This window comes from Aquarana catesbeiana, linkage group LG02 (assembly GCF_042186555.1).
Source record: "Aquarana catesbeiana isolate 2022-GZ linkage group LG02, ASM4218655v1, whole genome shotgun sequence".
In the NCBI taxonomy this organism is placed as follows: Eukaryota; Metazoa; Chordata; class Amphibia; order Anura; family Ranidae; genus Aquarana; species Aquarana catesbeiana.
In genome coordinates, this window is record NC_133325.1 from 122,318,975 (window position 1) to 122,331,887 (window position 12,913).

Consider the following 12,913-nt stretch of genomic DNA (forward strand, 5'->3'; position numbering starts at 1 on the left):
TGCCTCAGTGTGAAAAGGGGTCTTACTGGCAATGCATGCAAAACAAAACCAAAGAAATTGTCAGCTCAGCTTACCGGCCAGGCTGCAACCAACCAAATTATCCTGTCTAACAGTATGCTTTAAAAACAGGGGTTTAGTTTGCACACAGTTGCAAATACATGCGTAAGCTACAGTATTTTCTGTAGTCCTACCTCTAAATGTTAGACAGGTTAATTTGGTTGGTTACAGGCTGGTTGGTAAGTTGAGCTTGGAATTTCTTTGGTTTTGTTGTCTACTATAAACTCCATAGCAGTATATTGGGAAGAGCTACAGCCAATGACAACAAACTGCTCAGCCTCCTAGCCTGGTATCCTGTTATTCACTCTGGGAGCTCCCCGTCTGTCATTTGGGCAGTAGGGAAGACTAGACAGAGTATTTAAAAATCCATTTGGAATGGAATTAATTTGACAGAGTCAAAAATATGTAATCTTTTGTGTTACTTTTCAATAATATATGTAAGAAACAACTGCCGTATTTACAATATACCAGACAATTCCTTTGGGATGATTTTATTAGTGTTTTATAAGTTTTTAGAGTGCCATAGGCCAATAAACTCCATGGCATAAGAAAATCCTTGTCCCTTAAAGCGGAGTTCTGCCTTCCCCTCAAAATTAAAAGTCAGCAGCTACACTTACTGTAGCTGCTGACTTTTAATATTAGGATACTTACCTGTCCTGGAGTCCAGCGATGTCGGCACCACAGCTGTTGTTTCCATCAACTGACGAGTGCTGCCGCCATGATTACTGGCTAGGGTACACAGCAGTGAAGCCTTTCAGCTTTCACGGACAGGTGCCTACTGCGCATGCGCGAAGTGCGGCTGCGCTCTCCTACTGGCCTGACAGTAGAGGAGGGAGGAGGAGGGGACAAGAACAGTCAAGAACAGGTACCTGCTCCCCCCCCCCAAATAGTGTCAAATGTGGCACCAGGGGGAGGAGACAGATAAGTGGAAGTTCCACTTTTGGGTGGAACTCCGCTTTAAATCGTAAAATGAACATGCTTGTTTTGCAAATATATACCAGTAAACCTATACATATTTGGGGTCTCTATATTCAGGAATGAATCTGAGAAATATTGCATTGAAAATATTAGCAATAGTATTAGCTATTAAACACACTAACGTATGTTAACATATGTCTATGTATAATCATAAACATACATATTGTATGAATTTCATGTACCAAATTAAAGCTTTAAGTATACTGAAATAAGAGTGTGAAAATTTAGTAAGTAAAGCATTTTATACATTTTAAGAAATACTCAAAAAAAAGAACAAATGACTGAAACCTTCTAAAGTTGTCTCCCTCCTTCGACTGCTTTTTCTTTGCAGCCTCTAAAACCACTTTATCTCTATGGCGGTAAAGTTCTAACATAAATGAGGTGAATACTACAATAAAATTTGCTTTCCCAAAGGCTTTCCTAACAAGGAAGGGGGAAAACGACATAGAAGCAAGGACCAAGCTTCAGCCCCCTAAAATCCTTCCGCCCAAGACTTGTGCCTCTGTTGCCTATCTGCAAACATAGAATTGACCTTCACATCTCAGGGCCCTGTATGATAATTCATTATGCTGAAAACTGACTGACATATTTATTTTTATGCAGGGCCAAGCACACCTATAACAAAACTCTACTAGAGCAAGTCCAGGAGATAGAGACCCGCTCCAAGGAGATGAGCAAGGCTGCCATGCGTGATTCTAATGGAAAAAGGTAAAAAAGAAGTTTTAACCACTTACTGTAGAAACTTTATATAGTTCCTGTACTATCCTCTGCTAGACATCAGAAGAAATCCTTTATCAGTTTTATATTTTAATGTTTAGTATTTTTGCAAATTAAAGGAAGTGGATCAGCATCAAGGCATATTAATGCTATGTCTCGTGGCTTCATGCGCAAGGTAGAGCAATCAGTAGAGCACACCCCCCTTTCGCTACTTGCCCTGGTCCTGCTGAGAGGCAAAAGGAGGAACACAAGTGCATTTTAACTAAAATAAAGAAACTAGTATATTTTTGAATGCTTGGTTTTGATTTTTTATAATATAGTTAAAGAAGAATCAATTGGTAAGTATGTAGAAGCTTAAGATAAAACAAGAATCGCAGTTTTCATGTAGTAATCTACTACGTTTCCTGCATCGATTGTCTTACACCTAAGCACTGTTGTGCTGAAAGACTAATGTTCTACTCATGTATATTTAGCTTGTTATGCTTAAAATAATGCCTCTCAGCTTTTCAAAATAAATGGTTATGTTGCATTACAGCCTGCTCTAGGTTCACTCAAGCTCCAGTTTGGTCATATTTGGGCAAGTCACTCCCATTGTTAACAAGCCAGGCCTAAGCTGGCTGAAGGTCTTGAAGAGTAAAACTTTTCAAGCTTCACACAGCACACAGGAACAGGGTTAAGGCTGTCAATCATAGACTAGAAGTACACACTATAGAGGGATGTGATTTGTTCATATTTCATGCCCGAGGTTTACATTCACTTTAATGCCCTGTACACACGGTCGGATTTTCCGACGGAAAATGTGTGATAGGACCTTGTTGTCGGAAATTCCGACACATTTTCCATCGGATTTTCCGACACACAAAGTTTGAGAGCAGGCTATAACATTTTCCGACAACAAAATCCGTTGTCGGAAATTCCGATTGTGTGTACACAAATCCGACGCACAAAGTGCCACGCATGCTCAGAATAAATAAAGAGATGAAAGCTATTGGCTACTGCCCCATTTATAGTCCCGATGTACGTGTTTTACGTCACCGCCTTCAGAATGATCGGATTTTCCGACAACTTTGTGTGACCGTGTGTATGCAAGACAAGTTTGAGCCAACATCCGTCTGAAAAAATCCTAGGATTTTGTTGTCGGAATGTCCAATCAATCAATGTCCGACCGTGTGTACGGGGAATTAGACCTGCTCAGCTACATGAACTGACAGCTACAGGAAGAGCAGTGGACACACACAAGAACAAAAGTACAATTCACAGCATGAGGGAATAGCAGAAAAAGTAATCCTTCAGGATTTATTAAAACAAAAAGCCTCCTAGTTTTTTTTCCATTAAAGGATAATGGGCATATATTATCTATTTGAGATGCGGATAGTGATTACTGGAGTCTTTACATGGCAGAAACAGGGTTAGCAACACAGACATACAGTTTTCATTCAATGAACTGTGCAAGAAGATAAAAGAAAAATTCAGTGACCAAAGCAGCTAATCAGACCTCACTTTTATCATAACAGACCAATACAAGATGGGCTCTGATTTATTGCTGTGAGTACTGCATTTGAGGCTTTTTTTCTTTGTGGTATGGGAGAAGACCTCTAGTAATGTTTGACCACTGTAACCGTCCACTTCTGTTCATACTGCACAAGTTTTATAGCTCTACACTCTACCATAAGCTCCATAGCAATATATTAAGGAAAAATTTAGCAGATAACGAAGGTACTCAGCCTCTTAGCCATATTTACTACCTATCATGGTCATGTTGGAAAGCACAGCAACACAGCAGAGAAGACCTGACATTATTATTATTATTATTATTCAGGATTTATATAGCGCCAACAGTTTACGCAGCGCTTTACAATATAAAAGGGAGACAATACAGTTATAATACAATACAATACAATAGGATTAAGAGGGCCCTGCTCAGAAGAGCTTACAATCTAATAGGGTGGGGCAGGTGGTACAAAAGGTTGTAACTGTGGGGAATGAGCTGGTGGAAGTGGTAGGAGATTAGTTGGAGACGTGATGGGCTTTCCTGAAGAGATTAGTTTTCAGGGATTGCCTGAAGGTAGCAAGAGTAGGAGATAGACGGATAGATAGAGGTAGCAAGTTCCAGAGGATGGGAGAGGCTCTGGAGAAATCCTGGAGACGAGCATGGGAGGAGGAGATGAGAGAGCTTGAAAGCAGGAGGTCTTGAGAAGAGCGGAGAGGTTGATTTGGGTGATATTTGGAGAAAAGATTAGTGATGTAGCTTGGGGCAGAGTTGTGAATGGCTTTGTATGTTGTGGTTAGAATTTTGAATTTAATTCGCTGGGTGATTGGGAGCCAGTGTAGGGATTGAAGTAGAGGGTTGGCAGACATGGATTGAGCTTCATCTAATCCATCCAAAGTGGAGAAATCTTGGCTAGATTTACCCTTTAACACAATAATGTAGGTAAAATTAACTTTACAATACAGTTATTGACATCAGGTGGTAAATGTAGAATCTCCACTACTGCAAGCAATAGTAAGGAAAGCCCACTTGCAGTGTCTACCCAGTCCCCATTATGTTTACTTTTCCCTAATTTTATATTTTGATTTGGTGCTCTATATTTTTTTCTGCTGTCATATGGATGGAATACAGCGCTCCTTAAACAATGCAATACAAACAGGCTTATGGGACAGGTCTAGGTGATAAGGTTTTGTGTAATAAATGAGTCTGAAATGGGTGTCTGGTAGAGCAACTGAGGAAGTCCCAGTTACATATACAAAGCTAAAGGGAAAAGTAGTCTAGAATGCAGGCACATTAATTATAACCGGATGATCTTCCTCCTTTGCATGTTTAAAAGAGGTAATATTATTCATTAGTTGATTTAATGTAAGATATACATTTTTTTGTCAAAATGCATGCTTTCAGAGGTTTCTCCTTTCTTTGGGCAATGTAAAATTTCACTTCAAGTAGCTGGGGAAACTGATAGTTCATTGGGTTAATAGGGCTCATACGGCATTTTATTTGGTTTATACGTTTTCACCCATTGTGCGTTTCAATTAAATTGGTTATATACGTTAATTTGAATAATCACTTAAAATTTTAATCTGGTTAATTATATGTTATATAATTAGTGTACATATGTGTGATAGTGTTAATTATTGCAATAAAAGTTAATATTTGTACCTATTTATCTGCTTATACTTAAAAGCTGACACTCTCAGGCTGTGGTCCTTGCTGAGGGCACATCAGAGCCCAACGGACACTGGCAAGGAGTACAGTATAATACCAGGTGACAGAATGACTAGAGGAGCAAGGAGCATGAAGCATGAAGCATTACTAGAAAAAGAATGACCACACAGGGATTGAGCAGAGGTGGTTAGGCAAGCGGGCCACAGTTCAAACCCAGGACTGAGATGAGGATGGGGGTTATCAGATAAGGGAGCAAACCCCATAGAAGAGAAAGATAGAGAGAAACCAAATCGACTAGTACAAGGGGGATGCATTGAGAGATGGGGTGCAGGTAAAAGATACAGTTTACTAAAATGGGCAAGAAACATGCAAGACACCGCAATGGAGTGCATAGGAGGGGTAGTGCAGAGGAAGAAACTGTACACAACATGCAGCTAAACCATGACTAAACCTAGCCTTCAGACTGATTTACATATAGAAAAATGGATTTGTCTTCCAGCCACATCCGAAAAACTTGGAAAGGAAAAATGTGGACTGGATTACTCAAGCCAAACATATAGAACACTGAACTAAAAGCTTTTATTATATACAATTATTATTATTATTATTATACAGGATTTATATAGCGCCAACAGTTTACGCAGCGCTTTACAATATAAAAGGGAGACAATACAGTTATAATACAATAAGATACAGGAGGATTAAGAGGGCCCTGCTCAGAAGAGCTTACAATCTAATAGGGTGGGACAGGTGGTACAAAAGGTTGTAACTGTGGGGAATGAGCTGATGGAAGTGGTAAAAGATTAGTTGGAGATGTGATAGGCTTTCCTGAAGAGATGAGTTTTCAGGGATCGCCTGAAGGTAGCAAGAGTAGTGGATAGCCGGACAGGTGGAGGTAGCGAGTTCCAGAGGATGGGAGAGGCTCTGGAGAAATCCTGGAGACGAGCATGAGAGGAGGAGATGAGAGGGCTTGAGAGTAGGAGGTCTTGAGAAGAGCGGAGAAGACGATTTGGGTGATATTTGGAGACAAGATTGGTGATGTAGCTCAGGGGAGAGTTGTGAATGGCTTTGTATGTTGTGTTTAGTATTTTAAATTTAATTCGTGGGTGATTGGGAGCCAGTGTAGGGATTGGAGGAAAGGGTTGGCAGACACTGAGTGGTTGGTAAGGTGGATAAGTCTGGCAGCAGCATTTATGATAGACTGAAGAGAGGATAGCCTATGGAGAGGTAGGCCAATGAGAAGGGAGTTGCAATAGTCAAGGCGAGAGATAGCAAGGGAGTGAATGAGGAGCTTGGTGGTTTCATTTGTTAGAAAGGGGCGAATTTTAGAGATGTTACGGAGGTGAATTCTACAAACTTTTGACAACGATTGGATACAATGTAGTTTATTATGTTTTATCAGTCATTGGTCATCTCTCATGATGAGCCAGTAAAGTCTGGTGTTCTATACGTTGGGCTTCAGTAATCCAGTCCACATTTTTTTTCTTTCTGCTTTTCATATGCATGCCAAAATCACAGAATTTGGTTTTGACACTTAAGGAAAGTTCACATCTGTGCACACATTACCACATATAGTTTTCTGTATTGACCCACCCTGTGTTGAGGCAGCCCATTTACTTTGAGTTGGCCCTTAATGATCCTCAACACAATAATGTACCTACATTACTTTTGGGCAACACAGGGAAGTCCAGTGCATGTAGTATTCACATGTATGCCTTGTAGTGTTGTAGCATATGGAATTATTTCTGCTATATGTATTCAGAATGAATACACACAATGCATTTATGCTGTGCGTTAATGTACGAAATTGTATTACCACAATTGCACTGATGAGAATCCATGCTAGGTCATCAGTTATCCTTGGACATGAAGAGGTAATGATGTCTCCTCCCCCAAACACCTTAAATTATATATAATTCTAAGAACAAGAATGTAATATATTGCAGATTACCAGCTTTTACATGTGGTGGCTGCATAAGTTTTATTTTCAGCAAGTACAGAAAAATACCTGTTCATCCTGATAGAAATCCAGCATCCCTTCCTTTGCACTTAATTGAAATCCCAAACAATGTTAATCGACTTTCAAAAAGATTTCCTGGGAACTACACAACCCTTCTTCCTGTGTAATGGAGATGAGAGTTGGAGATGTTTATAGTCCAAATCAGGAGAGCAGCATAGGGTGACCAAGCTGCCTCTCCATATATACAGTACAGTGAATGAGTGTTCTCACACAAGTACAGGAAGCGTGTTACTGGCAGGACCACCAGGTGAAAATAAAGAAAAGCCTTTGAAAGCAAGAATTGAAATCTTGCATCCAACACATCTAATAACTTGAAAGCTGCAATATACATTTTTTTTGTTATGGGTTGACTTGTCTTTTAAATTTAGTAACATATTGGCTGCATAATAGGCCTATTCTCAGCTGTTGCTTGCATATAAACATATAGACTTTGGACAGCTGGCCCCTTCACTGAAGACTGTAGAAGCCTACCTTTTGTCACCTGGTATTTTCTGCACGGCTACCTGTGTATGTATGTTAACTGTATACCCTGTGGTAACCTGTTAAGGAATATGATGTTGCTATAAAAATTACAAATAATAACAGTGACCAATATTAATATAAGTCAGGGGACTCGAATACCCTTCCTGTACTGCTAATGAATCTCCTTGAATGTCTATCATGTTTCACATGACAATATTGCACTTCATGTATCAAAAGTGACTTAAAGGAAAAGCGGAGGTCTTCCTCTTAAAGATTGGAACTGAAAATGCCATTGTTATTGTGAATTTCCTTGCCGTCGCTTTCGAAGTATGAATATGTCTGGCTTCTCCCCCCACTAACCTGTATAATAACGAGCAGTCTTTTGCATTAAATTGTATTCTCATGGCAATCTTCATTTAAATCCCATGCAGCGCTCCCTCATATTCACAAGGCATGAATAGATATGATGTAAGCAATCCACCTCTCTTCCCCCCCCTATTCCCAAAACACCACCTCCTCCTCTTCTCTTCTAATTACTGCCAGATCCACTGGGTGGTCCAACTGTGAACTAGATAATGGTGGAGTGCTTAAATCTTGTGGAGTTTGCTGTGCGTGTCATGGTGTGGCCTCCTGAGTGTTCTTCAGAGCCGTGATCTCCCTTTCATCTGCTGTGTGTGCATGTTGGCCCTTTCACACCTGCTTCAATTGTGCATGTCTCTGGGGAGGGGGGCTTGCAGTCTGGAGGATTTAGTGCTGTAGTGGGTTTTTCTTCTAAGGCTTGTTTGTGTTTCAAATCTGCAACCCCACTGCTCTCATGGAGTGTGTTTATCTGTGTAATAACCCACTGGCTCTCCAGTCCTGCTGGGTACCTCCTGCCAGTTGCTGTGATAATTCTGTTTGCTTAAAAATTCCTTTACTCAAGAGAGTAACCAGAATCTTTTTGTTTCCAATAAAATCCTTCCACATTTATGAGAAACTTCCCTGGAGAGACAGGCTAATGCCAAGTAAAAGAATAACCACTTCTTGTCACATTTTATGACATGTCACACTGCTGTGGGTAAATAACCCTCTCCGAAAGAAGAAAGAACTTTTGGGTAGATCTTGTTTTATACTTGACAAGCGTGTAAGCGCCTGGTGCCTAGCATGCAACCCAAAGGCAGCGTGTGGCCCTTTATTACTTGGTGTGTGGCCCCGCTGTTAGCAAAGGCATTAGGAGCATTGATTTGGAAAAGCTATGTAATGGTGGTGATCAGTATTATGTGCCATGTTCCTAGTCACTGACTGCATTTTCATGTGAGCAGTCTCTAACCATCTCCTGTATTATGTATGTGGTCTTTCACAGTCTTCTATAGCAGTATATATTGTATACAAAAGAGTATGTACAGCTCCTCGGTGATGTCAGGGGGCCACCATTAAGGCCCCCTTTACCTAGTAATTTGACCGCCACTGATGTAATTGAATGCCACAAAAGTGTCTTCACTGGAGTACAAAGTACAGGTAGGTAGAATACATTTGGCCATAAATGGTTAGATGGTCCATTTAAACATTCGTACAGAAAACCCGAAAAAAATGTTGCGACATTTTTTCTTGCCACAATCGAGTCAACTCATTTCTTTCAAAAGCCCATACAAACCCAAATGTAATAATTTCATGTTCAATGTTTTATTACAATATATATGATTTTTCCTAAATGAAAACCACATTCATAGTTAGAATTTCATTTGTTGAAGAAAATGTTTACATTCTGCTTCTTCGAATTTTGATGCCACTACTGTTGAAAACAAATGTTGATTTGACCGTCACTAACTATTATAAAAATTGAGATGCATTTACCAAACTTTGCCTGCTCATTCCCCTAAAAGCCATCTTCAGTGACCTGGTTTATCTCCTAGCAGTGTTGAGAGCTGCCCCCTTCCTGTCTGTTGCACATTCCTAGTGGCTCATTATTACGATAAGCAGCTGTAATGGCCAACCATAAAGTTTGGGAGGTGGAAAGGGGTAGCTCTCAGTGCTGCTAGGAAGATTCAACAATTGGATAGAACAATGTGAAGGGATGCGGGTCAACAAGTCACTGTGAGGTTGATTTACTAAAACTGTAGTGTGCAAAATCTGGTGCAGCTCTGCATAGAAACCAATCAGCTTCCAGGTTTTTATTGTCAAAGCTTAAAGTGGTTTGTAAAGGCCGAAGTTTTTTTTTTTTATCTTAATGCATTCTACACATTAAAGAGGAGTTCCACCCATATAAATGTCAGCAGCTACAAAAAGTCTAGCTGCTGACTTTTAATAATCGGACATTCGCCTGTCCCACGGGCCAGCGATGCAGACGAACGAAGCCCCGCTCCTCTTCCCCTCCTCTCTTCAGCGCTGGCATTGTGACTGTGGGTGCCCGGCTGTGGCTGCACAGCTGGGCACGCAATGCGCATGCGTGAGCCGCGCTGTGATTGGCCGGGCAGTCTTCTGGGACCTGTGACGCGTTCCAGAAGATTGCACGGAGGGAGGGGGGAGAGGTTAACTTCCTTCCGGCTCCGTGGAGCCCCGGGAGGAAGTGGGAGCTGGATGCCCCTAAAAAGAGGGTATCCGCTCCCCACCCCCCAAAAAAAATGACATGCCAAATGTGGTATGTCAGGGGGTCACCTTCACTTAAAGCGGAAGTTCAGTTTTTGGGTGGAACTCCACTTTAAGATAAAAAGCCTTCTGTGTGCAGCAGCCCCCCCTAATACTTGCCTAAGCTCTATAGATGTTGCAGGAGTATCTTGGCTGCCCGGGACTCCCCTCCTCATTAGTTGAGACAGCAGCGCAGTGCCATTGGCTCCCGCTGCCCTCAGTCAGCCAATGAGGAGAGAAAGGGGTGGGGCCAGACCACGGCTCAGTGTCTGAATGGACACAGGGAGCTGTGGCTCGGCTCAGGTGCCCCCATAGCAAGCTGCTTGCTGTGGGGGCACTTAACAGGAAAGAGGGGCCAGAAGCACTGAAGAGGGACCCTAGAAGAGGAGGATCTGGGCTGCTCTGTGCAAAACCACTGCACAGTGCAGGTAAGTATGACATGTTTGTTATTTTTAACTAAAAAAAAAAAACAAGACTTTAGTATCACTTTAATTGAGCAAGCTGAATCTAGCAGCTGATTGGCTACAATGCACAGCTGCACTCTCCAGATTTAGTAAATCAACCCCTGTGTGTATATCTGAGCTACTTCTTAAAGTGATTGTAAAGACTCTAGTTTTTTTTTTTTCTATAAAAATAATAAACATGTAATACTTACCTGCTCTGTGTAATGGTTTTGTACAGGACAGCTCAGATCCTCTCTTCTCGGGTCTCTCTTCGGCTCTTCTGGCCCCTAACTCCTGTTGATTCCCCCCACATCAAGCAGCTTATTATGGGGGCACCCGAGCCGAGCCACAGCTCCCTGATTGGCAGCCTTTACAACCCCTTTAAGCTGGCCATTGGTGAGTCTTTCTTTTTTTTTTCAACCAGCGGATTGTACAAAAAGGAAATGACTCACCGTCCACACATTCGAGGTGGATGAGGGATCTTCCCCACTGTCAGAATACACTGATTAGCGCTGATGGCTATAACTGGCGGAGCTGATTGAGCAGCAAAAATTGAACAGGGCGGTCAATTGGTAGATAGACTTCTGTACAATCACCCTGCCCAACATTGAACAAAATTCATCTGGACCCTGCTGAACCAACTGAATTTCGATCCATGTATGGCTGGCTCACAGATTTTTTGGTCTTCAGTATGTGCTGGAGTCTAAAACACCCATAGATAGCCTACTCATTATCTGATCCTGCTAAAAGTCTTCAGAACAGGGAACAATAATTTTACATCTGAAAGTACCTGTAGTGTATGCAGTAACACCTGTGTATGTATTTCTGTGAACTGTCCAGACAGAGGCAGAGAGAAGCAGGATGACAGGGAGACAATGCACTACAAAGAGCTACACAATACAGTATGGTGCAGACAAAACCTGCTAAAGTCATTCTAACTGTTCCCTCTGTGCTGGAGCATCCAATATCGCTTTGTTAATTATGAAAACAACTCCTGATATGCTTGTTTCCAAAGAACACTTATGGGAACCACATTATACAAAAGGTGAGCAAATATTCAGAAACCAGCTTGTGATTACAAGTCCTACCCCATGTCCACAGATTACCTTCTACATTGAAAGCAGTCTTTGAAGTTGCCTTTCCTCAGCGGATTGCTGCTCAAATCACAAGTGGAGGTGTGTTACAGGAGATGAAAGGGAACCTTCTATTCCCTTCTCCTTCCCTTGGATAATAGAACACAACCAGGAATAGCTTCATTATCATTCCGAGGCTAAGAAAACCCTCAAAGTCATCTTACATGTGTTCAAAAAAGAAATACAAAAAGATTCCTACACCTGGCTTTTCTCAAATGCATTTATTTCTACAGGTTTGTTTTCTATGTTGTGTGGTAGTCATTTTTTAGGTTGAAATTTTTTATTTCCAATGAAATTTACTTGTTTCATGTTTTTTGTGCAGATGTGTACATGGCTTTGCTTAGGCATGATTGCATAATACACAATATACACCGCTCCTACAGCGCCTCAAAGATGCTGCTTGCAGGACTTTTTTTAGCATCCTGCCAACGCACCTCTCCAGTGTGAAAGCACTCGGGCTTTCACATTGGAGTAAGAGGAGAGGCACTTCAGGCGCTTTGCAGGCGCTATTTTTAGCGCTATAGCGCCTGTAATGCACCTCAGTGTGAAATCAGCCTAAGCAGTGCATAGTTTCATTTTTAGGGGAATGTGAAGCCCATCAGTTTCATCATCATTGGTAATATTTCCACCCAAAATTTATGAAACAAAGGACAGGTCCTCTAAATATGATAAAAAGCCCCTATGTGACCACAGCCTCGAAAGAGTCCAGTCTTGGGCATCCAAGTCTATTTATAGATTGGCCTTGGATTTCTGGGTATATTTGGGGGGGATCATGCCCTGTGAATGTGAAACATTTATCACCTCTGTTTGAAGGCGTAAGGAGGAGCAGGCTGTTCAGTCATTTTATGCTAGATTGTAAAAAATTGTTAATTTGGAGATAACGAAACAGCCCGGTCATGTTGTAATCTTTGGAAGGGCTTAACTCCATCTTTGCTAATCAGATTACAAACTTGAATCATGCCTGGCGCTAGCTATTCCAATAAGGCTATAGGGGTTTGAAGACCTGGAACAAAGGTTGGGTTATAGGTGAAGCTCGTATCTGGTTTACATGGAGATTGTAGGTTCACCGAGTATCTGACAGCACCCCATACCTTAATGGTATGCTTTGTAATCGGGTTAGATAGTTGCTGCCTGTCGGTTAGGTTGAACCAAGAATAGGTATCACAATGTAGAAGATCACGGTCCACAACTTCCAGAGCAACCCAGGGGGCGTTTCATAAGTGGTATAATATTTCAGGGTCTAGATAGGTGTGCTTTCTCTTTAAAAATGGTAAAAGAACTAGCAAAATCAATATTGTACATCTGAAAACTTCTCCATAATTACAATAAATGCAAACACAAA

General features: G+C 41.3%; 1 protein-coding gene across 2 annotated transcripts in view; it reads left to right on the forward strand.

Moving 5' to 3' along the window:
• Positions 1 to 12,913, forward strand: part of ATP8A2 (ATPase phospholipid transporting 8A2) — a 1,045,467-nt gene that overhangs the window by 1,003,769 nt on the left and 28,785 nt on the right. For both annotated transcript variants that reach the window (XM_073613412.1, XM_073613413.1), the window contains exon 35: positions 1,639 to 1,743. In XM_073613412.1, coding sequence (XP_073469513.1) covers positions 1,639 to 1,743 — 105 coding nt within the window. The remainder of the gene's footprint in view (positions 1 to 1,638; positions 1,744 to 12,913) is intronic.